This window comes from Equus asinus, chromosome 26 (genome assembly GCF_041296235.1).
Source record: "Equus asinus isolate D_3611 breed Donkey chromosome 26, EquAss-T2T_v2, whole genome shotgun sequence".
Classification (NCBI taxonomy): Eukaryota; Metazoa; Chordata; class Mammalia; order Perissodactyla; family Equidae; genus Equus; species Equus asinus.
Genome location: NC_091815.1, coordinates 18305668 through 18329545, shown reverse-complemented (window position 1 = coordinate 18329545; position 23878 = coordinate 18305668). Strand labels below are relative to the sequence as shown.

The 23878-nt window shown below is 46.5% G+C and overlaps 2 protein-coding genes and 1 pseudogene across 8 annotated transcripts in view; 2 read left to right on the top strand and 1 right to left on the bottom strand.

Annotated features, from left to right (window-relative positions):
• SLC7A9 (solute carrier family 7 member 9) overlaps window positions 1–22147 on the top strand; it is a 27717-nt gene extending 5570 nt beyond the window's left edge. For 2 of the 5 annotated variants that reach the window (XM_070498583.1, XM_070498584.1), the window contains exons 7-14: window positions 399–443; window positions 942–1065; window positions 1943–2046; window positions 9582–9678; window positions 10671–10820; window positions 16603–16777; window positions 20917–21029; window positions 21115–21301. In XM_070498583.1, the coding sequence (XP_070354684.1) occupies window positions 399–443; window positions 942–1065; window positions 1943–2046; window positions 9582–9678; window positions 10671–10820; window positions 16603–16777; window positions 20917–20981 (760 nt within the window). In that variant the 3' untranslated portion in view covers window positions 20982–21029; window positions 21115–21301. Of the gene's footprint in view, window positions 1–398; window positions 444–941; window positions 1066–1942; window positions 2047–9581; window positions 9679–10670; window positions 10821–16602; window positions 16778–20916; window positions 21302–22128 lie in introns of those variants that run through there. The other 3 variants (XM_014862604.3, XM_014862613.3, XM_070498585.1) reach the window with 2 other exon arrangements.
• LOC106844893 (atypical kinase COQ8B, mitochondrial pseudogene) lies at window positions 17613–19079 on the top strand (annotated as a pseudogene).
• Window positions 21688–23878, bottom strand: part of TDRD12 (tudor domain containing 12) — an 85800-nt gene continuing 83609 nt past the window's right edge. For all 3 annotated transcript variants that reach the window (XM_070498580.1, XM_070498581.1, XM_070498582.1), the window contains one exon: window positions 21688–23878. In XM_070498580.1, coding sequence (XP_070354681.1) covers window positions 23787–23878 — 92 coding nt within the window. In that variant the 3' untranslated portion in view covers window positions 21688–23786.

Sequence of the window (23878 nt, the reverse complement as noted above, 5' to 3'; positions counted from 1 at the left end):
TCAGTCAAGGAAATTCTGTTACATCCGTTAAGGAAGAAGTGTGGCCACCCGTGACGCTGGGCTTTCCCACATGCAAAGCATCCGCAGGTTGCATTCTCTTTTCAGATCAAGAATCTTCCGTTTTCTTCAAAGCACCTTGGGATCTCATTACTCCTGATAATTGTTGACAATTCACGTGATTCCCTTGAAGAGCAAAGACTCACCCGACAGATGTGCAGACCTTGGTAGCGCCGCCATCCCCAGGGCTTTCTCCAAAAGGAATTACCCTGGAATTCCTGCAGGAGAATTTTCTCTAGGGCGGAGAATCTTAAATGGCACCAACAATTACTGTTTTGTGTTTCACAATCTTAGCAAAGAAAGTCAAAGTTTTGTAACTCGTGTTACTTTTCTTTGTCTAGGAATCAGCTCAATTATATCACAGAAGAACTTAGAAACCCTTTCAGGTGAGAAAGCTGAGTGAGGCCAGGAGACGATGGGCAGGCAAGCGTTTATCTCTCCTCCTAAGCTACAGCGGAACTGCTTCCTCCTGTTAGCCCACGAGCCCTTCCAGACAGCGCAGGGTTTCTTCTAAGCTCACTCACGTTCTTTAGAGTTTCTTTTGGGTAGTGGAGGGGTTGCTGAGAGCAGGGGAGAACTCTAACTGCATTCTGGCTTATTTTGCTTTATAAACAATTCAGTTTTACTGCCCTGAAGTCCTAGAGAGGGAGAGTCTTTCTCATTTGAAAATGTCACATGGCCCTGCTGGGGCTCTGCTGTTCCACAAGCCCCCTGCGTCTGGGTGGGCCTCAGGAAGGGCAGCTGTGACCCCAGCCCACCACAAGGAGCAGGTGAGGGCTGGCCAGGGCAGGTGGGGAGACAGGACTGGACAAAACAACAATTTCATGGGTCTCTCATGGATGCTCTGGTCTGACCCTGGGCCCCCGGGTCCCTGCCCCTCCCAGAAACCTGCCCCTGGCCATCATCATCGGGATCCCGCTGGTCACAGGGTGCTACATCCTCATGAACGTTTCCTACTTCACTGTGATGACCGCGACCGAGCTCCTGCAGTCCCAGGCCGTGGCCGTGGTGAGTGGCCAGGGTCTCTGCGGGAGGGTGCTGTGGCCCGTAGGAAGGGGACAGGCAGGGTGTAAATGCTCAAGCTGAGGCACCCTCACAGGGGAGGAGGGAGGAATCATCTAGAGATGGGGAGTGAGGGGGTTAAGGCAGCACCAAAGACCTAGGTTTAAAGATCTGAGGTTAACCGCCAGCGGGGGGACGGTTCTGCCTTCCCAGCACGCCCATGGCCCCAGCACAGGCGCAGAATGTAGCTAGAGCAGCGCCGGACCTAACCAGGGCTGGGTTGTGACAGACAAGTATGAGGGAGAGAAAGTGCAAGGCAGCAAGTGAAGGAGGGAGTGATGACAATGGACTGCGGAGTGTAGGCGGGGTAGGGAGGCAGTGAGGACGAGAGGGATGGCTGTGGGGATTGTGGAGAAGCCAGGTGGGGTCCACCTGCTGGAGGCCTCGTGGAGTGGGGGTAGGACAGGAAATGGACTAGGAACAGACCATAAGGTGACAAGGACGGAGCACAAGGAGAGACGCAGCCTCGGTCAGGATGAGGTCACTGACCGTGAGAAGAGGCGCGGAGGTGGCAGGGAGAACAAGGTCATTCTGCTTGAGGAGGTCAGGAAGTGACACTGAAATGAGGAAGAATCATGACGGAGAGGGGGCGGAGAGGTTTCTGTGCCCATCACAGGATGCCAAGATGCTCTGCAAAGGAGGAAAGAGGCCCCCTTGTTCTCCTCCTGGGTGGTCCTCGACTTTCCTCCCCAGGAGGGGGCAGAGGCTGTGCCCACCTTGGGAGTGGGGCCGGGCCCTCTAGGGGGCACAGCAGCCTTCCTGGGACGCAGGGCTCTCGGCGGCCATGCAAGCCCCTCGGGACTCCTCTCCCGTCTCTCGCCAGACGTTTGGTGACCGCGTTCTCTATCCAGCCTCCTGGGTTGTCCCGCTCTTCGTGGCCTTTTCAACCATCGGCGCTGCCAACGGGACCTGCTTCACGGCAGGCAGGTAGGGGATCCTCGCACCTGCGTGGGGCAGAGGACGCAGAGGCCATCTCACACTTGAGGCAGACAACCTTGGGGCAGAAATCTTCAGGACTCTGCCTCATGGCACCAGCAGGAAGCCTGGAGTCCAGAGAAGGGAGGGAAAAGCGTGGACCAGCTGGCACTGGACACGGCTGGCCCCACTGAGGCGAGGCCCTGGGTCCCCGTCGGGGGACAGTGCTGCCAGCTCCAGCACAAGGCAGAGCTGGGTGACACAGCGTGAGAGGCGTTGGTTCACGCCTAGTACTTTTCACCTGGAGCTTTTTCCCACCTAACAATATTGCTTGAACATGTTCTCATGTTAATATACACAATCTACGTCAGGAACTGGCAAACTTTTCCTTCAGTGCCAGACAGTGAATATCTTGGGCTTGCCGGCCATGTAATCGGTCACAACTACCCAACTCTGTCTTTGCAGCACGAAAGCAAACGGCTGTGGTGTTCCAGTAACACTTCATCTGCATAAACAGGCACGGTTTGCCAGCCCCTGCCAACCCTCTGACCCCCTGGCCTGGAGACGTTCACCGCAGTGTTGTGTTCCACTCCACGACGTAGCATGATCTAACACACTTCCGTTCTTGGGCTGGGTGGGGGTTGCTTTCAGAGACACTGCTGCAGGGGACCTTCTTGAACATGTCTGTGCCCGGCTGTCCAGCATTCTGACTGGATACATTTCTGAGTGAGACTGCCGAAGGTGATACACTTAGACGCTTAACAGAGGAAATTGAGACCACAAAGGCATCCTTCTCGAGCCGTATCAGACTGGATAGGTAGTGCCAGCCCTGCAGCTTTTCTTCTTCTAAAGCATTTTGGCTATTCTAGATTCTTTGCATTTCTATACGAATTTTAGAATCAGCTTGTCAGTTTCCACGGACACGCCGTCAGGGCTTCTGATCAGGACTGCGTGGGCTCTGTCCGTCAGTCTGGAGAGGCCCAGCAGCTCACAAGCATTGATTCTCCAGGTCTGTGGCACCGACTGTCTCTCCCTTTATTTGAGTAATTTTTTTCAAAAATGCTTTTTTGAGTAGTTGTCGGTATCCATATTTTGCATATCGGCATATTTTGTCAGATTTATCCTGAAATATTTCATATTTTTTTCATGTTGTCATAAACGGTATTTTTAAAAACGTAAACATTTTCAGTTTTTACTGATAGTTTGTCGCTAGTATATAGAAACAATTTCAACAGCTTTATTGAGGTATAAATACCATAAAACTCACTCTGTCATTGTACAATTCAGTGATTTTAGTAAATGTATACAGGTGTGCAAGCATCATCACAATCCAATTCTAGGACATTTCCATCACCCAGAACGTTCTAATTGTAGTTACTCCCCACTTCCACCTCCAGCCCTGGGCAGCCACTGATCTCGTGTGTCTGTAATTTTGCCTTTTCTAGACATTCCATCTAAAGGAGATGGTACAATACATCATTTGCATCTGGCTTCTGTCACTTAGCATATTATTTTTTAGGTTCATTCCTTTTAATTGCTGAATGGTATTCCATTATATGGCTATATACATTTTGTTTATCCATTCACCAGTTGATTGACATTTGGATTGTTTCCAGTTTGAATGCTGCTGCTATGAATATTTTTGCATATATCTTTGTGTGGACATACATTTTCCTCTTGGATAGATTCCTAGTAATAGAGTTGCTGGATCATATAGTGAGTTTATGATTAACTTTGAAAGAAACTGCTTAACTGTTCTCCAACTGGTTGTTCCATTTTACGTTCTATAAGCAATGCAAGAGAGTTCCAGTTTCTCCACATCCTCAGCAACACTTGGTACTGTCTTTTTATTGTCAAAAGACAATTTTGTTTGATTGTTGATTATTCTAGTGGGTATTAGTATGTCACTGTGGATTTAATCTGCATTTACCTAATGACTAATGATACTGAGCATCTTTTTGTGTGCTTTTTAGCCATTCATGTGTCTTCTGGTGAAACATCTGTTCACATCTTTTGCCCATTTTTAAAACCGAGCTGTTTGTCATCTTATTACTAAGCTGTAAGGGTTCTTCGTATACTCTGGACACAAGTCTTTTATCAGGTATCTGATGTGCACATATTTTCTCCCAGTCTGTGGCTTGTCTTCTCATTTTCCCAATGTTGTGTTTGAAACACCAATGTTTCTAACTTCGACAAAGTCCAGTTTATCCATTTTTTTCATGTGTCGTGCTTTTGTTGTCATATATAAGAACCTTTGCCCAAGCCAAGGTCACAAAGCTTTCTCTTCTGTTTTATCCTACTTTTATAGGTGTGGCTCTTAGGTTTAGGCATATGAGCCATCGTGAGTTAATTTTGTATAGTTCTGCACCTGTGCGGCTTGGGGGTCAGACAGGGACTTGTGCTATATTGAATTATGTTGGATGTAATTTTTATGGGGTCAAATCCCAGATTTCTGCTTACTGGTTTCTGAGTTTTCTATCTCCCATAGACAAACCTTCCTCTCCCCTTTCAAGAATACCCACCTATGTTTTCGTCTACATTTCACTTTAGCTCTTTGATAATCTGGAATGTATTTTGAGGTGAGGCATAAATCTCACTCTTTTCCCCAAACCTTTACCATGTCGTCCCAATAGTATTTACTAAGTAATCCAGCCTTTGCCCTACTGGTTTGCAATGCCACCCTTAACATTCCCAATGTGCTTGGCTCCCTTCGTTCCACTGAGAGGTGTCTTCCTGTGCTGTCATCATCCTCAGTAAACAGTTGACGGCCTCAGCGACACGAAGTCTAGGAGAAGTGGTGCTCCCCTGGGGGACTGCTCCCTCCGTGTCTCGCATTCCAGAGGCACTCACAATAATTTTCTCCAGTTCCCAAAGTCCGGCTTGCATTTTAATTGCATGGAATTTATATAGTAATTTGTGGAGGACTGGTAGAATTTAAAGCGTGAATTCACAGCGTCATCCTGAGTCCGTCTCCCTCCACCTCCGTCTCCTTACTTCCCAGCTCCACTGACTTGTTCTGGGAATTAACTTAATACCGTGTTTGTCTTTTCAAAGTGCAAACATGTAGTTTTAAACAGATAGGCCTTTTTGGCCTTTATGTTCCTGACTTCTAATTTTACTGTATTGCAATCAGAGTGTATGATCTTTATGACATCACTTCTTTAAAAGTTTAAAGACTTCCCTTGTGGCTTGCTGTCGTTTTTATAAATGTTTCCTGTGGTCTTGAAAATAATGTGTATTAATGTCAACTAGTTTTGTTTTTTTTTTTTGAGGAAGATTAGCCCTGAGCTAACATCCGCTGCCAATCCTCCTCTTTTTGCTGAGGAAGACTGGCCCTGAGCTAACATCCGTGCCCATCTTCCTCTACTTTATACGTGGGACGCCTACCACAGCATGGCGTGCCAAGTGGTGCCATGTCCACACCTGGGATCTGAACCGGCAAACCCCGGGCTGCCAAAGCAGAATGTGGTAACTCAACCACTGCACCACCGGGCCAGCCCTCAACTAGTTTATATCATCGTCAGGCTTGTACCTTGACTGTTCAAATCTTCTGCTCTCAGTGGCTTTGTCCATTTTTGCCTTCTATGTTTCAAGGGCCCCCATTTTTTTTTTAAAGATTTTATTTTTTTCCTTTTTCTCCCCAAAGTCCCCCGGTACATAGTTGTATATTCTTCGTTGTGGGTCCTTCTAGCTGTGGCATGTGGGACGCTGCCTCAGCGTGGTTTGATGAGCAGTGCCATGTCTGCGCCCAGGATTCGAACCAACGAAACACTGGGCCGCCTGCAGCGGAGCGCGCGAACTTAACCACTCGGCCATGGGGCCAGCCCCATCAAGGGCCCCCATTTTTTATATCTTCTTGGTAGACCGTGCTCCTTTTCAGTAGAAACTCTCCCTCTTTTTGCCTTGAATTCTATTTTGTCTGATATTGATATTGCTGAATCAGCTGTCTCTGGGCTGCAATTTTTGGTGACATGTCCCCTCCTTTTATCTTCAGCCTCTCAGCATCATCTGGTTTTGGTTTGTGTCTCTTTCAACAAACCCAACCCAAGAGTCTCTAGCCAGGCAAGCTGAATCTATCAATGTGTTTATTGCTGTAGCTGGATTAAGTCCTAACACATTCCTTTGTGTTTTCTTGGTTTAAAAAAATCTTATCCTGCTTTATTATCCATCATATTTCCTTGATTCCTTTCTTTCTTCTGCTCATCTGGAAGTTATGTTTCTATTATTTTAGCAATTACCCTTAAAATTTAACACAAATACCTAACAGAGTCTGTCAGTATCTCAATTCTCTTCCCTTGCCTACAAGGACTCTCCCTTTCACATCGTCCAGTGTATCAGCTACACTTTGTTTATAAACCCACCCCTGCAAGGAAAAGTTCATCATGACAAAAATAAAAAATCCAATATACGGGCTGGCCTGGTGGCATAGTGGTTAAGTTTGTGTGCTCCATTTCGGCAGCCCAGGGTTTGCAGGTTCACATCCTTGGTGTGGATCTACACACCGCTCATCGAGCCATGCTGTGGTGGCATCCCACATACAAACTAGAGGAAGACTGGCATAGATGTTAGCTCAGTGACAATCTTCCTCAAGCAAAAAGAGGAAGACCGGCAATGGACGTTAGCTTGGGGCCAATCTTCCTCACCAAAACAAACAAAAAATACAATACATATATACACAGCAACGTGTTTGATTGCTGTTTCCTTAACATTGCTTCTTCAATCAACTCCTGAGTTCAGTTTTGTCGTTGTTGCTGAGCTAGACTTTTTAATAGTTTCCAAGGAGGACTGGAGAATTGTAAATGTCTCATAGTCATTGTTTATCTAAAAATGTATTTATTTTGCCAGTAGTCTTGAATGATAGTTTAGCTACACAGAATTCTAATCTGAAAATGAACTTTCCTCATCACTTTGAAAATATTATTTCTGACATGTCTGCTATTCTGTTTGTTCTCATTTTGTAGTTAATCTTTTAAATTCAGTAGATTTTCAAATCTTCCTTTTTGCCTTACACTATAATGTTCAGATCAGGGTATGTTTTCACTTGTCTAGAACTGGGCTCAATGGCAGGCTGCGTGTTTTCAATTCTATAAAAGCTCTCTGCTCTTCTCTGAATTTGCATTACCCCCATTCAATGTGTTTGAGCTTCTTCCTCTTTCTTACTTTACTGTCTACATTTTCCATTTCTCTATGCTTCGTTCTCAGAGCTAGCTTCTATTTTTTTCACTTGTATCTAAGTTATCTATGTTAATTTTTAAAAAATTTTATTGAGGTCATAATAGTTTATAATGTTGTAAAATTTCAGTTGTACGTTGTTATTTATCAATCACCATATAAATGTGTCTCTTCACCCCTGTGTCCACCCCCCAACCCCTTCCCCTCTGGTAACCACTAATCTGTTCTCTTTGTCTGTGTGTTTATCTTCCACATGAGTGAAATCCTATGGTGTTTGTCTTTCTCTGTCTGCCTTATTTTGCTTAACATAACACCCTCAAGGTCCCTCCATACTGTTGCGAATGGGATGATTTTGTCTTTTTTCTGGCTGAGTAGTATTCCATTGTATAAATATACCACATCTTCTTTATCAATCATTGATAAATTTATCAATCATTGGGCACTTGGATTGCTTCCATGTCTTGGCTATTGTGAATAATGCTGTGATGAACATAGGGGTGCATGAGTCTCTCTGAATTGCTGATTTCAAGTTCTTTGGACAGATACCCAGTAGTGGGATGGTTGGATCATATGGCATTTCTGTTTTTAATTTTCTGAGGAATCTCCATACTGCCTTCCATAGTGGCTGCATTCCCACCAGTAGTGGATGAGGGTTCCCTTTTCTCCACATCCTCTCCAACATTTGTTAGTTTTTGTCTTGGTGATTATAGCCATTCTAATGGGTGTAAGGTGTATCTTTGTGTAGTTTTGATTTGCATTTCCCTGATGATTAGTGTTGTTGAACATCTTTTCATGTGTTTGTTGGTCATCTGTATATCTTCTTTGGAAAAATATCTGTTCATATCCTCTGCCCACTTTTTGATTGGGTTGTTTTTTTGTTGCTGAGTTGTGTGAGTTCTTTATATATTTCGGAGATTAACCTCTTGTCATACATACAATTTGCAAATACTTTCTCCCAGTTGGTGGGTTGTCTTTTTTTTTTTCCCGAGGAAGATTAGCCCTGAGCTAACACCTGCCAATCCTCCTCTTTTTGCTGAGGAACACTGGCCCTGAGCTAATGTCCGTGCCCATCTTCCTCTACTTTATATGTGGGACGCCTACCACACCATGGCTTGCCACACAGTGCCATATCTGCACCCGGGATCCGAACTGGTGAACCCTGGGCTGCTGAAGCAGAATGTGCGCACTTAGCGGCTGCACCACCAGGCCAGCCCCTTGGGTTGTCTTTTTATTTTGTTCCTGGTTTCCTTTGCCTTGCAGAAGCTCTTTAGTGTGATGAAGTCCCACTTGTTTGTTTTTTCTTTTGTTTCCCTTGCCCGACTAGACTTGGTATTCAAAAAGATCTTTCTAAGACTGATGTCAAGGAGTGTACTGCCTATATTTTCTTCTACAAGTTTTATGGTTTCAGGTCTTACCTTCAAGTCTTTGAACCATTTTGAGTTAATTTTTGTGTTTGGTGAAAGATAATGGTCTACTTTGATTCTTTTGCATGTGGCTGTCCAATTCTCCCAACACCATTTATTGAAGAGACTTTCCTTTCTCCATTGTATTGTTCTCCATTCTCCACTGTTCTCAGCTCCTTTGTCAAAGATTAGCTGTCTGTAGATGTGTGGTTTTATTTCTGGGCTTTCAATTCTGCTCCATTGATCTATGTGTCTGTTTTTGTACCAGTTCCATGCTGTTTCGATTACTGTAGTTTTGCAGTATATTTTGAAGTCAGGGATTGGGATGCCTCCAGCTTTGTTCTTTTTTCTCAGGATTGCTTAGCTAGTCAGGGTCTTTGATTGCTGTCGATTATATTTTTAACTACATTTTTACTTTTTTAGAAATTGTTTCGCTCCTCTTCCCTTTTTCTAACATGTTGAAGTCTTTCAGACGACTGAGTCTTCAGGAGTTCTTGGGGGAACTAAGCTTGCACCTGCTGACTCGCCCTTAATTTGTCTGATTTTTCAAAAATATGGAAGTTGTGTACAGCTTGGATTTACAAGTGCCGGCACTCTGTGTCTGCTTCTCTCAGGTGCTCCAAGCACCGGGTCCACTGGCCCTGGACTAGGTTTCACATTTGTTTCCTGCATAACTTTTAGGACTCAGATAGCTACCTGCTCCTAGAAAGGGCCTCCCCAAACCATCCCCACCGTCTCCCCGACTTAGGTGACTCCTTGGCACCAGGATGCATTCCTCTCGGATGCGTTTCACCTCCTCACTTCTCCAAAACTCACTCCCCTCCAGAGGCTGGACTCCTACTGGAGACGCCAGGGTCCCAACTTGGTCTCTTTGTCTGCGGCCCTCCTCGTGAAGCTGAGGACGCACTGGCTCCGTGATGGCGCTGCAGCCTGCTCGCTCGTTGACTGACTTCTGTTTCACTGCTTTTCCAGGCTCGTTTACGTTGCTGGCCGGGAAGGCCACATGATGAAAGTGCTCTCTTACATTAGCGTCCGGCGCCTGACTCCAGCCCCTGCTATCATCTTTTATGTAAGTAGGAATTCCGCCATAAAAACACCCCCTCCCAGGCTGAGGGGCCCTCAGTTTGGATGGAGAAGTAAACTTGTATTGCTAGGCGTGACCCCGGTTCCCTTAGTCCTCGACATGACACAGGTATATGAAGTGGCCCAAGACAATTCAGTTGAGCCAACCTCTGCTCCTTGTTCTGAATGGATCTGTGAAGACACTGAGTCTCCCAAGCTTGTACCCTCTGCACTTCTGACACGTACATCCGTGTGTTCTCAGTCCCTGGAACAACTATATCAAAACCCACCAGCTTATGGGGCAGGACAACAAGGCTTATTACCAGGTGGCTACTGACAAGAGCTTCTCGTTATGGTCCAATAATTTAGAAGTCATGGGATCCTTGTGCAGTGAAGGCCCTTTGACATCTTCTAATTGGAGTTTCTCAGTGGGGGGAGAGTCCTTGATTGTGTGCAACTGTCTTGGGCACCTGTGACCATCCACGCTCTAGATTCTGAGCCAGACTCCTCCTCCCACCCCAGAGGAGAACCACTGCTCTCTGTCAACCTACTCCCTTTGAAGATGAGGAAGCAGACCCAGAATTGCAAGGCCCTTAAAATTACAAGTCCAAGGCCATGCAGCTAATACAGGTCAAGACCAGACCTGGACAGCCTGAGTTTCACAGTCCAGGGCCCTTTCCCATGATGAAAACTCTCTGGAAGGAAAAGTCATACTTAGGAAGTTAGCGCAATATACACACGTATTTTGTTCTTCTCCTGCTTAAAATCCCAGCTTCAAAGAGTCACAAATTTTTCCAAGTCTGTCCATCAGGCCTCAAAGAGAATACCTGCCATAGCCAAGGCAGGGTTCAAACCCAAATATAATGGGCTACATATGAGGTTTCTTTCTTGCTAAAGTGTTTATCCACAGGGAAAACTGCTTCCTCAGACTTCTGTGAAGCGATAAGGGTAATGTTTTCATGTACTAATGACCTAAGCCTTCATTCTTCTTTCTACCAGGGGATCATAGCAACTATTTACATCATTCCTGGTGACATAAACTCATTAGTCAATTACTTCAGCTTTGCCGCATGGCTGTTTTATGGCCTGACGATTCTGGCACTGATTGTGATGAGGTTCACGAGGAAAGAACTGGAAAGGCCTATCAAGGTAGGTTTAGTGCCCCAAACGCCACAAGTGGCTTTGATTTCTTGAAATGAATTAGACAGAGGTAACTATTTTAAATTCTAGGGGCATGCTTTCTGTTTCCAACCTGACCCTATTCTTCTCTTGAGTATCATGTTTTAGAGTGGGGTGTCCTCTTCAATTCATCTCATATTATAGTTTACAATCCAATTAGCCATCTAACTATTAATTTATTAAGTTATCAAGAATACCTGTGACCCGTCTCTCTAACCAAAGCAAGATGCCCAGTTCTGCCACTTCCAGCATCTCCCACACACACACTTTCCATAGACTGACGGGGACTTCTGAATTCTGGCCCCAGACCCGTTCCTGTGCATGCAACTCCTAATAGTCCACACTTTCAGTCTGCTTGGGGCTCCCTGTGCCTCCCTGCTTGGCTGGTGTGGATCTATATACCACTGAGGAAGAATAATTGATTTTGTTCTGCTTATGTTAGGGGCTTTTTTTGCTTTTTGTTTATAAAACAACTGTGCTGTTTAATTCTTATGATAAAAACAAGTGTAGATTTAAGAAAAAGGCAGGCAAGCTGAGGGCTTAAGTCACTAGGACAAGAATAAGGACAATGTCTGTGGCTGTAGGATGCTGTTCCAGTGGTCTGCCTCATGGTCTTTCTGGCACTGTATCTTGGCCATCACCCAGTCTCTGGGGTCAGCTGAGGCATGAAGCAGCCTGCTCGGAATCAGGCAGTTCCACCTCAATCAGGTCATCAGCAGGCAAAATCGTGATTTTTGATAAAAGTTCATATTTTGAATCGGCACAAAATCCCTCAAACAGAAATAAAGAGAGTTGAGAGAAAATAACTAAGGAGACAGGGAAAAAAAAAAAAATCTAACATGTGTGCAATTGGAGTCCCTGAAGAAGAAAATGAAAGTAACAGGATTCTTTTTTTTTTCTAAAGATTGGCCCTGAACTAACACCTGTTGCCAATCTTTTCTTCTTCTCCCTAAAGCTCCCCAGTGCATAATTGTATATTCTAGTTGTAGGTCCTTCTAGCTCTGCTATGTGGGACGCCGCCTCGGCATGGCTTGATGAGCGGTGGTAGGTCCGCACCCAGGATCTGAACTGGTGAAGCCCTGGGCTGCCAAAGTGGAGCGTGCGAACTTAACCACTTGGCCATGGGGCCAGCCCCGTAACAGGATTCTTAAGAACTATAATTCAAGAAACATTTCCTGCGGAAGGAGGGAAGTGAGAGGGGAGACCATGAAAGGAGGGGGGACTTGAGCCAACATACTAAAAGGCATACACTGGAACTGGGAAATCTGAGCTACAAAGAAATATATTCTGATCAAGTTACGGAGCTTTTAAAAAAATTGCTTTGGGTATCCACTCTCCCCTTCCTGTCCTCTCTCTGACCCCAGTTCACTTATAAAGGAAAGAAAATAATATACGCATCTGAGTTCCCATCAGTAACACTTCACACCATATGAAGACAGTGGAGGAACACATTGAAGGGAATCAAAGAAAGAAAATGTAAGGCACGGCTGTTATATCCAAACTGACCTTAAGAATAAAGTTAGCAACATGAACAGAGTGAAGGCACGTCTCGTTACATGAGAACTTCCTGAGGAGACGCCTAAGAAGGAGCTTCAGAAACCACAAAGTCACTGGCAGATGGTGAAGAGATTTAACTGTCAATAACTAAGACTAAAGGATGGGAGATAAAGAAAACGGAAGAGTATGTAAATGTTAAGCGCTGACAATATAATACAACAAAGATGGAGGAGAAAGCATGTGAAAGCATGCCAGAGAAACTGCCTTAGGATACCATTTAAAAGTAGACGCTGGGGGAAAAGAAAAGAAGAAGTCCTAGCTAATTTCATTACTGATTATAGACAATATATTTAAAAAAAGAGACTAAAGTATTATATCTATTATTTATAATAGTAACTCTTGGAATAAATACACAGAATTTATAGACACTGAAAGATATATCAAAAAATAATAGAGACACACACACATAAAAGAGACCATATGGTAAAAACCCTATACTACATGAGTGAGAAGTTTCAAATTGCATTCCAAACCCAACCCAAGTAAGAACCACGGGCCGGCATCTTGAAAAGCGTGAGGCATGTGTGTCTCAGATGCTGCAAGACATTATTGCAACAAAGGGAGGCACGTGTTAACAACCAGACTCGCTGACTGGTCCCCAGGACATCACTGTAAGAGCGGTTTACTTCCTGGTGGAATACACGTTGGGTATATATATGCATCTACTGTGTTTTAGTTATACCTGAGGACAATTGGGAATTTGGGGCTTCATATGATACATGATAATTTTTGCCATTTAAAATAATGGAAATAGGTCCCTGGTGAGAGCTTTCCCATAGGACGCCACTCTGAAGGGCGGAGACTGACAGTAAGTAGAAGATGCTTGTATACAGAACCATAACACAGCCTGAGAGAACGGAGACTTACCAGCTGTATGAAGAAACTGGCTTATTCAGTTTAAATGGGCCTAAATCAGCCATTAAAAGATTTCTTAGGCAGATTGACAAAGCTGTGAAAAATTAAAAATAAACAGATAGTCAAAGAAATAGCAGGCAAATGAAAATACACAAAACATAGGTTGTGATTTTATCAGAGAAGCACTCAGGCCCAAGGCACAAAGACCATTTAGTAATGTTAACAGCTAAACTTCACAACCAAGAGCTAACAGTTACGGAAATCTTTCACCAAACCACACACATCATCTTTACGAAGCAGAAATTACAGGAAATCCAAGGATTTCACACACACGCCAACAGGAGGATTTAAAACACCTCCCTCAGCCCAAGACAGATCCAGCAATGTCACTAAAGTGACAGGAGATCTGAAAACTAACAAGGTAGATCTTAGAAATTTATACCAAACTCTGAACCCCAGAATAGCAAACAAGTGCCTATGGGACATGTCTGAAAACTGACAGTCTTTAATGCCACAAGGAAAACCTTGATTAAAAAAACTAGAAATAATGCAAACTACATTCTCTGTCTCTAATGAAACAAGAAATTACTTTAAAAAATTAAACTTTTTGGTCCAAGAGGAAATAGGAAATGAAAATACATAAATTCCTAAACATAATAATGAAAACAAGACATGATCTATGATCGAGGCTTGGAGGAAGTTACACTGCCTTAAATACTTATATGAATAAACATGACGACGGATTAAATAGGCAACTCGAAAGCAAGAAAAAGAACAAAGAAACTAAGCACAGAGAAGGAATTAATGTATGCAGAAGAAAGAACTTAAGGTTCAGTGAATTATCTGATTTTTAGAAAACATAAACTGCTTTGTAGTCCAAGAATGGGAAAACCTTTCCTATGACTCAAAATCCAGGAGTAATAATGAGAAAAATGGACAAACACAACCCAAACAAAATAAAAATCTATGCATTGAAAAAAAAGAGAAGGAAGTTAAAAACACATACATAACATGAGGAGAATATTTGCAATAACATCACAAAAAAGGGCTGATATCCCTAAAGGGTTCCCAAAAATTGAGATAAGAATTACCAACACCTGAAATGGACAAAGATATAAAAAGTTCAAAGAAAAAATGCAATGACACTTAAAAATGAAGGAAATGAGCCCACGAGCTCAATTTTGCTCCTAACAAGAGCATGCATAGCAGAAGTCTAATGCAATGCCATGTCTTGCCTATCAGATGAGCAGAGATCCCAAAGTTTGGCCACACTCCATGGTGAGGCCATGGAAACAGCCCTCTCTGACACTGCTCAGGGAATACAGGTGGCATCACCACTATGGAGGGCAAGTTGGCACCATCTAGCAAACTTATATGTACATTTACCTTTTGACCCAACCATCCCATTTTGAGGTAATCTATCCCAAAGTGAAATTGGCAAAAATACGAAATACAGACAAGGTTATTTATTGCAGCATTACTTGTAATAGCAAAAGATTCAATACAACCCGAATTTCAATTAATGGGAGACTGGTTGAATAAATTTTGGTATATCCACAAGTAGAGTGGTATGCAAAAAGGATGAATGAGAATTTTATATACTACTATGGCACTATCTCTAGAATATATTAAAGGAAAAAAGCAAGGTGTAAAACTATCTTCTAGGTGTTTGCTATCTTTTATATGAGGTAGTGGAAGTGAACATAAATATTTATGCTTATGCATATATGTGTTTGTTTTTGTCAAAAAGAAATAATGGAGCCAGCCCTGATGGCCTTGTGGTTAAAAGTTTGGTGTGCTCCACTTCAGCGGCCCAGGTCAGTTCCCAGGCACAGAACCACACCACTTGTCTGTCAGTAGCCACGCTGTGGTGGCAGCACACATAGAAGAATTATAACGGCTTACAACTAGAATATACAGCTATGTACTGGAGCTTTGGGGAGGGGGAAAAACCAGGAAGACTGGCAACAGGTGTTAGCTCAGGGCCAATCTTTCCCAGCAAAAAAGAGAGAGAGAGAAGGACTGATAGCAGAAATAAAAAAGAAGCTTAAAAAAAAAAAAAGAAAGAAAAAAAAGCAAGAAAAAAGTTTAACATTATAATAGTATAAAAATAAAATATAAAAGGGAAAAAATGAATCCTTAAAAACTGGAAACAAATGGAGATAAAGAAACTTTACTCCATAACAAGTAGATGACATGACCACACAGACAAAATCATTGCTAGAACTAATTGCTGATTGAAGTGCAGTGTTTTGAATGACTCTCCCTGTGGATTATATTCTGCAGTTAAATGTTCAAGTTCACATTGCTACTGCAGCAGTGGCATTGCGGGAGTGACTTTCACATTTGTCATAGGCACGTTGTAGGTAAAGCAAATAAATAATTATGTTAAAGCCATTAGAAAGCTAGGTTTTCAGAAGCATAAGGAAAAAAGACATAAGCCTAAAGTAAAGGAAGGGAAAAAGTGCTATCTTATAGTCGAATCAGAAATATCAGCATGAATTCATAATTTTTTTTCCTTCTTGAAAAAAATTATTTTATCGCTGTCCTTGTAAAAGAAGAACGAGTCCTCTATCACCCAGATTGTGGGTTCTGAATGCCATTTCCGACTGAAAGGCAACAGCTCCCTGGAGAAACGCAGACTCCAGATCTGGTGGGACTGACTGCCTCCCCTGCCCCGGAACCCACTGACAGTCCGACATTCATGAAGGGCCTCTTGGTGTGTTACAAAAGGAAGCGCACTGTTCCAACTTGGAAGCATTGTTGCCCTCAGACCTAACTACCCACTTACAGGACATGTGAGGGAGAGAGGAGCAAGTTACCAGGCAAAACTAGAACGAAGAGTTCAGACAGTCACGCGCCACTTAACGACAGGACACATTCTGAGACACGCGTTGTTAGGTGATTTCATCGTTGTGTGAACATCACAGAGTGTACCAACACAAACCTAGATGGTACAGCCTACCACACACCTAGGCTGTATGGCACTCATCTTATGGGACCATTGTTGCACATTGCCCAAGGTGTTGTCATGCAGCGCGAGGGTGTAGGACAAATCATCCAATTCCTACAACGAATCAACGACAAGACAAAAAAGAGGGGAGGGGATAAACATGTTAAAGACATCAAGTCCTCACCACTTAGAGATGTACGCTGCATATCTTACAGGTAAAATGACACGATGTCTGGCGTTTTCCTTAAATTACTTAAACACCATTGAGATTGGAGGAGGGACACACGGAGTTCATTACGTCTTTCTTATCAGTGTTGGGTTTTGAATGAAAATGCTCTAAAAGAAATGCACATGGCCGAATCATGACCCCACGCTGTTTTCCCCCAGGTGCCCATCATCATCCCTGTCTTTGTGACTCTCGTCTCTGTGTTTCTGGTCTTGGCCCCGATCATCAGCCAACCCGCGTGGGAGTATCTCTACTGTGTGTTATTCATGCTGAGCGGCCTCATATTTTACTTCCTTTTTGTCTACTTTAAGTTTGGATGGGCTCAGAAAATCTCGAGTAAGTATCCACAGGGGGACCGTCGTGCTGTTAGTCAAGCGTGGCCGCACATGGCATCCTGCCACCTCGTCCGTCCTGACTCTGCTAAGACGTTCTTCTCACAGGGTCTCACGCAGCTAACAAGTTTCACCTTCTCTTCAGGAGGACAGATGCCCCCTTCCCCTCTGTGTGACACCTCTGGGGGCCACATGTGGCCTCCTCCTTTGTTCCCATCAATTTCTGTAACCGGTAGGAAGGGGAAGCACCATTTTCTTTTCTTATTGTAAAATACACATAAAATTTGCCATCTTAACCATGTTTAGACATACAGCTCAGTGGTGATGAGCGTATTCGCATCCCTGTGCATCTGATCTTCAGAGTGCCACTTTCTTTTGCCTGATGCACAGACGTCATCTGAGCGGCTCCGTGGCATCCCAGAGACACACCGAAAGCTGACTGAGCTGGGATGAAGCCTGAGCCTTCTGGTGCCAAGGCCACAACTCTTGGTTTCCACTCAGCAATCCTGGTTCCTCATCTATTTTAGGACAATTGTTGCTTAAAAGTTTAGCTACGTTAGCCAATTTTGCTTTGAAAAAGCAAGCAGTGGTGCCAAAGTACATCAAGGGTCCCCGAAGCGCCTGTGTCTGCACGGCACTCACAAGGCATTACCCCGTACTGCACGGTAACTGCAGGAAACTCCGCTGACACAGGCCTTCCAGGCCCCGGGCACCCTCACCAGGCCGGCCGGCAGCCTGTCTGCTCATCTCCCTCTCCCCGGCTGAGTCCCTGGAAGGCGGGAATTGGGCCTGTGCACAATTTAATCCTGGATCCGTACAACAGCCCTCACTATTTATTGAGTAACTGTGATTAAAAAGCCGCCTCTTGAGTGGGTGCTTAGCAACGGGGGGAGGTACCCAGTAACCGGGTCGGGCGGACATGGGAGGAATTGTGGGTGCCTAGCAACGGGGTGGGGAGCTCCCAGAAAAGCAAAGAGGCAATGTGGCTGGAGGTGGGGGGCCTCCTGCGGGGGACCTGTGGACAGCTGGGTCGGACTGTTGGTCTGCCTTATGGGGCCGTGAGGCCTGGGCCCCACTGGTGAGGGCCATGTGGGGGTTCTTGGGCCCAAAAGCTTCATCAGGATGGGCCCGGCAGAGGTCTGGGTGAGGAAGACATCCGCCGGGCACAGGAGGCCCGGATCAGGAAGACACCCCGGCCCCAGCTGAGTGACCGCTCTCGAGAACGCAAGGTGCCCACCTCCCGCATCAGCCGCTTGGCCAACTTTGGGGGACTGGCTGTGGGCTTGGGACTGGGAGCGCTGGCTGAGGTGGCTAAGAAGTCCCTGCCAGGAGAACATCGACAATCAGAAGGCAGCTCCCGGCCAGGCTCCAGCCCTTTGCTGTCGGAGGCCAACGCCGAGCGGATTGTGCAGACCTTGTGTACAGTTCGAGGGGCCGCCCTCAAGGTTGGCCAAATGCTCAGCATCCAGGACAACAGCTTCATCAGCCCCCAGCTGCAGCGCATCTTCGAGCGGGTCTGCCAGAGCGCCGACTTCATGCCCCGCTGGCAGATGCTGAGAGTTCTCGAGGAGGAGCTCAGCATGGACTGGCAGACCAAGGTGGCCTTTTTGGAGGAGGTGCCCTTTGCTGCTGCGTCAATTGGGCAGGTGCACCAGGGCCTGCTGAGGGACGGGACAGAGGTTGCCATGAAGATCCAGTACCCAGGCGTTGCCCAGAGCATTCAGAGCAACGTGCAGAACCTGCTGGCGGTGATCAAGATGAGCGTGGCCCTGCAGACCTTGCAGCAGGAGCTGGCTTGGGAGTGTGACTACCGTCGGGAAGCGGCTTGTGCCCAGAACTTCAGGCAGCTGTTGGCGGATGACCCCTTTTTCCGGGTGCCGGCTGTGATTAAGGAGCTGTGCACGACGCGGGTGCTGGGCATGGAGCTGGCCGGAGGGGTGCCCCTGGACCAGTGCCAGGGCCTGAGCCAGGACATCCGGAACCAGATTTGCTTCCAGCTCCTGAGGCTGTGTCTATGGGAGCTGTTTGAGTTCTGATTCATGCAGACGGACCCCAACTGGGCCAACTTCCTGTATGATGCCTCCAGCCACCAGAGCGCACCAAGCACCCACTGTCTGCCTCTTGACAGCGATGGCAAGACATCCCTGATCCTCGCCTTCTGAGTTCCCTGTCCAACAGGGGGACCCGTGATCAGACAGTGATGACCTAGAGGTGTTGGGCCCATGATGGGGAGGCCCAGGCCAGAGGGGGCAGTGATCGGGGAGGTGGAGGGGGTTGTGGGGAGCCAGGGAAAGTGGCCCACCCAGCCCAGGTGGCAGAGGGGGATCAAGGAAGGCTTCTTAAAGGAAGTGCCATTAGAGCCGAAACCAGAAGTGTGAGAAGGGACAGCCGTCCAAAGAGCAGGAGAGAGTGTTCCCAGCCGAGGACACAGGGTGTCCACAGGCCTGGGGCGAAACTTTGGACGGCAAGACTCTCAGTGTGCGTGGTTGCCAAATGGCTCTCAAAGTGGTACGTACCCAGTCTGTCCCCTGCGCAGCTCCCCAGCACCCTCGGGATCAAGTCTGAGCCCTTTGCCGAGTATGCTGTGGCCCATCTGAGTCTCCAGCCTCAGTCCCTTGTCATCTCCTCCCCCCAAGTACACATACCCCCCGCATCCTCTCCTAGGCTCATTCCCCAGGGAGGTGTTTTTCTGACTCTGGGGGAGATACGAGTTCTGACATCGATTTATTGGGTCTCAACAGTATTTTTGTTTTAACGGCACAGAATAGAAAATAGCAGTGTGTCGCAGATGGGAGGGATCCGTATTATTTTGCGACCCTTTTGTTTGACATTTACGTGTGCATGAGCTCTAGCACCCAGCGTGATCTGTATTTCTTACTGTGGGTTGTGATCGAGAGTTTGAACTCACTGCCCTAGAGAAACTCGTACATGTGTGTTCATCGAGCACTGTTTCTAACAGCAAAACCCAGAAACACCCAGCATGTCCATCCACCAGATAAATGCATTGTTATATAGTCACACAGCAGAGTCTTCACACAGCAGTGAAAAATGAATGAACGAGCTGGAACTGCACGTGGCAATGGAATAAATTGCAAAACCATGTCGGGCACCGAAAAAAAAAAAAAGCCGCCTCGTCCCTTCTCCTCCAGCTCGTCTGCGCAGGGCAGGACGGCCATCCCTTCAGGCCCTCCTGTGTGCTTTTCATTTACATACATACACGTTAGGGAATCTCACAAGGCATGAAAGCACAAAACCCAACTGGAAGGCAGTGAAGTTGACCGTGACTGAGACGGGCCAGCAGGGCCCGGGAACGCCTCTCTCTAGCCTGGCGAGTTCAGACCCCCCCTCAGCCTCCATTTCCTCATCTGTGAAATCTCGTCCCACCACTTACCTGACCATGGGGTTTTAAGCAAGACAGAATGTGTTTCATGTTGATTAACAAAGTGAAACCAAAAACAAAATATGGCTTTATTATTTCCACAAGGACTTGTCTCCTTTCTCCAGCCCCTAAACTCTTCACTCTGATCCAAACCCTAAGCTGAGAGAGGGGCTGCAGACACCACTATAGCAAGGAAGGAACGTAGGACTCTAAGAAATACAGCCAGTTTCCCATGCCTCTGAAATGAACCTGGATTTGATCAGACTGAGAGAATCCAGGCAGGAGGCCTTACAACCTAACGGTACAGAACGTGTCTTATTTCTCAGCTTTAGAGTAGTTAGCCAAGCTCCTCCCTACAAAAACCGCTAAGAAGCTGGAAATTGAGGAGGTGAAAACAATGAACAATATGTATTTTAAACAAGAGGCAGTCTCGGGGACTTCAGACTAGAGAGTCAGCTCGGTCAGTGGTAGTTAAATATATTCCTGGAATTGAGTCATTCAGATTTTTCCTGCAGAGTAAATTGTTTGGTGGCAATAAAATATTTAGCAGGTTCCTAATGCCTTAATGGGAAATAACTTATCTCCAAAGAACCACGGTGGCTGCCGGTTCGGTTCTGCCTGCCCGTGAGCGCCGGCGGCTCCGAGCGCGGGCTCTAGCGGACGCGCCACCAAGCGCACAGCCGTCACCGCTCCCGCGATGAGCGGGGAAGCTCACTGCCGACTGCAGCCTTCTAACCACACGGTTTCGTTGGTTTTCACCCCAGAGCCCGTCACCATGCACCTTCAGATGCTGATGGAAGTTGTCCCAGCAGAGGAAGCTCCAGAGTAACACGCTCGGCCTCCCGGAAAGCGTCCAAGCTCTGATGAGTTTATTTTTGTAAGCAATATTTGTGGTTATTTCCTCCGGATGCTTTTCTTAAGAAAACACTGCACTCAGATGTTTATAATGCTGTTATTTTCAGATGCCCTTAATTCTCTGGGTGGGGGTTCGACTAGGAGCACTGACGGGTGTCTGCTAGTCAGCCGGCCCAGACATGGCCCAGCAGCAGGCCGACGGCGAGGGAGGGGCTGGGTGAGAGTCACCACCGCGCCGGCCACTGCTCCACGAGGGGCTCACCACACCTCCTTCAATAAAGGGCATTCTTTAAACTCGGTTATCAACAAGGTATACATCTGTCACTGTAAAATGGGTGAAACTTCTGTTCTGATCGAAACAGATGTTTTAAATACTGAAGTACAAATGTTTGACTACCTCCTTGCCCCTCCCGAAAGTACTGCCACCCCCCATTTAACCCGGGATGTACCTGGCAGTGCTGCCCAGGCAGAACGTCGAGGCCCCGCGCAGCGCTGACCGTCCAGAGCTACCCGCACGCAGCCCGTGTGGCCACGAGGGGCATGGTCATCGGGGGCAGCAGCGCGGGCTCCACGGCAGCCTGCACTGGCATTTTGGTCAAACCCGAAAGGGCACTGAATAAAATTCTATTTTGCATTTGGCACTCAGGGAAAATACTATCTGAAAAATGTAAAAAGTAACATTTCTGTGAAAACATGGAAATTTTATTGATGTACTGCAAAAGGCTTCATGCTACAATTGACTAGGTGAGCAATTTTAGAAGCAGAGACACACAAGTACTTTTACTTTGCATTTCAGAAATTGTCCCCAAACACGAAATCAGTACATATTAACAGCAGAACAAAATAACAGTTAGTAATTGTTTCCATTTCACAAGTCAGCATCCCAAGTCCTACAGTATAGGATTCGGAACTTCGAACAGTAGAAATTTAAATTCTGAAAAAAGAAATCAAGATTGAAACACCTAGCCCTCCTGCCCCAATATTTTTGTCGAGCTGGCTGTGAACGCCACACGAGAACGAGCATCATGTCTTCTTTGAGAGCAGGGCCCCATCTGTACATGGAAACACGTATTTGGGCAACTCTATTACTCGCTATTGTTATTTGCTATGTTTTACAAGAGAGACTGCGTCCAGCCGAGCGTAGACTGCCACGGCCACGAATGCCAGGGGACGCCAGGGCGGCTCAGGAGGCCTGGCTGCCAACACAAAGGCCTCAGCAGAGGGAGCAAAGCTGCATCTACAGAAACCACCTCCTGAGGGGGACACTCAAAGAGCTCTGCTGAGCCAGAACCTTTGCCAGCAGAGCCACCAGAACCTCGTACCTGTGAAGAGCCTGCTCAATTTAGCCAAGGCAAAGGAAAATCGCCACTCTACTTCATGTGCCAATTTGACAGCTGCCAGTCAACCCACGGGAGTCACGGCAGCAGTGAGGACTTGCTCCCAGCAGCGGTCCAGGCTGGACACCACGTCCTCCCTCCAGAGGGCACAGGTCTCACCCCCCATCACGAGCCTCTGTGCACAACAAAGGCGCCGAGCCGGTGGAGTTCTGGGACACTCCCTGAGGCAACACGAGGCTGCGCAACGAGCGGAATGTCTTATTTTACAGATGAGGAAACTGAGAGCGAGAGTGTGACCCAAACCTGCTCACAGGACAGCCCGGTGACAGAGTTTACCTCTCAGGCGGGGGGTGACACTGGGACGTACACACCCTTGGGCGCCTGTGCTTTCTGATGAATAAACAGAATAAAGCTCCCGGGGCAGCCACCACAGTCATGCTCTAGCAGCGTTCTCTTCCACTTCTAGGAAAGCTGCCAGACTCACGCTGAAGAAGTGCTTTGGGTTTAAATTTCCCAGTAGCTCACCTTTCTAACTTTTTAATCAGCATGAAAAGTCAGGTTCTGGGCATTCCCACATTTCAGTGGTAACAACCATGCACATTCATCCCAATAACCTCGTGACCTGGGAGCCACAGCCTCACCCCAGGATGGGGTCCTGAATGTTCTTAGGGTCATCACATCCAGGTTCCAAGGGCCACCTCCCGGCACCCCACTGGTCCTTTTCAGCCCCATATGCCCAGGACCTGCAGGCTCGGGGTTCTTCAGAAGCAGCAGCTTTATCACCAGAAGGCCCTGGGTCTGGCTGGTACTGCTGAGGCAACCCCATTTTATCCTTGGCGTCTGTCTTCATGAGCAGTGAACTTACTCTGAGTAGCCAGCGATATTTCCAGAATACTGAAAGTATTAGCACACAGTTATGCTGAATCCCCACTATCTCACGGTTGAAAGGCTGTTAAGCAGTCCTGAGTATAAACCTGTAAGACAGAAACCTCAATTTATATGTACAAGACCAGTTTTTAGAAGTGTACTGAACGTAGGTCTAAGAAAAAAACGAACAACTAACTCCAGAGAGTACAATTCATTACCCAAATGCCACGGTCTGCTCTTTATCCCTCAGCTTGAGTGTGTCAGGATGGGCTTCGTGTGAACGGTAACGAGCAGAACAGACTGTGTGTGAGCTGGGCTTGGGCTGGACCAGTACTTTCTGTGTCTCTGCTTTTCCCTGCTTCCACCTCCTTTGAAAGTCTTCCCATGAGCCCATTTTTAAATCACTTCAGAACTTCTCACCATCACAAACCCCAGTGGCACAAGGGGACACTCAGTCCTCACTTCTCCGTGAGGTGGGGAAGCTGGACTGGGACTGTGTGGTCTCCGAACTCTGGGTCCCCGCAGCATCCGCTCTGGTGCAGTCTGCCGGCCCCTTCAGGCTTTGACTCGCGTCCTCATTCACTCTCACTTCCCTCATCTCCGGAAGTTTCGTCACTGCTCTCCACCCACTCTGTCACTTTGCAGGAGAGATTTTTGGAATTTACAA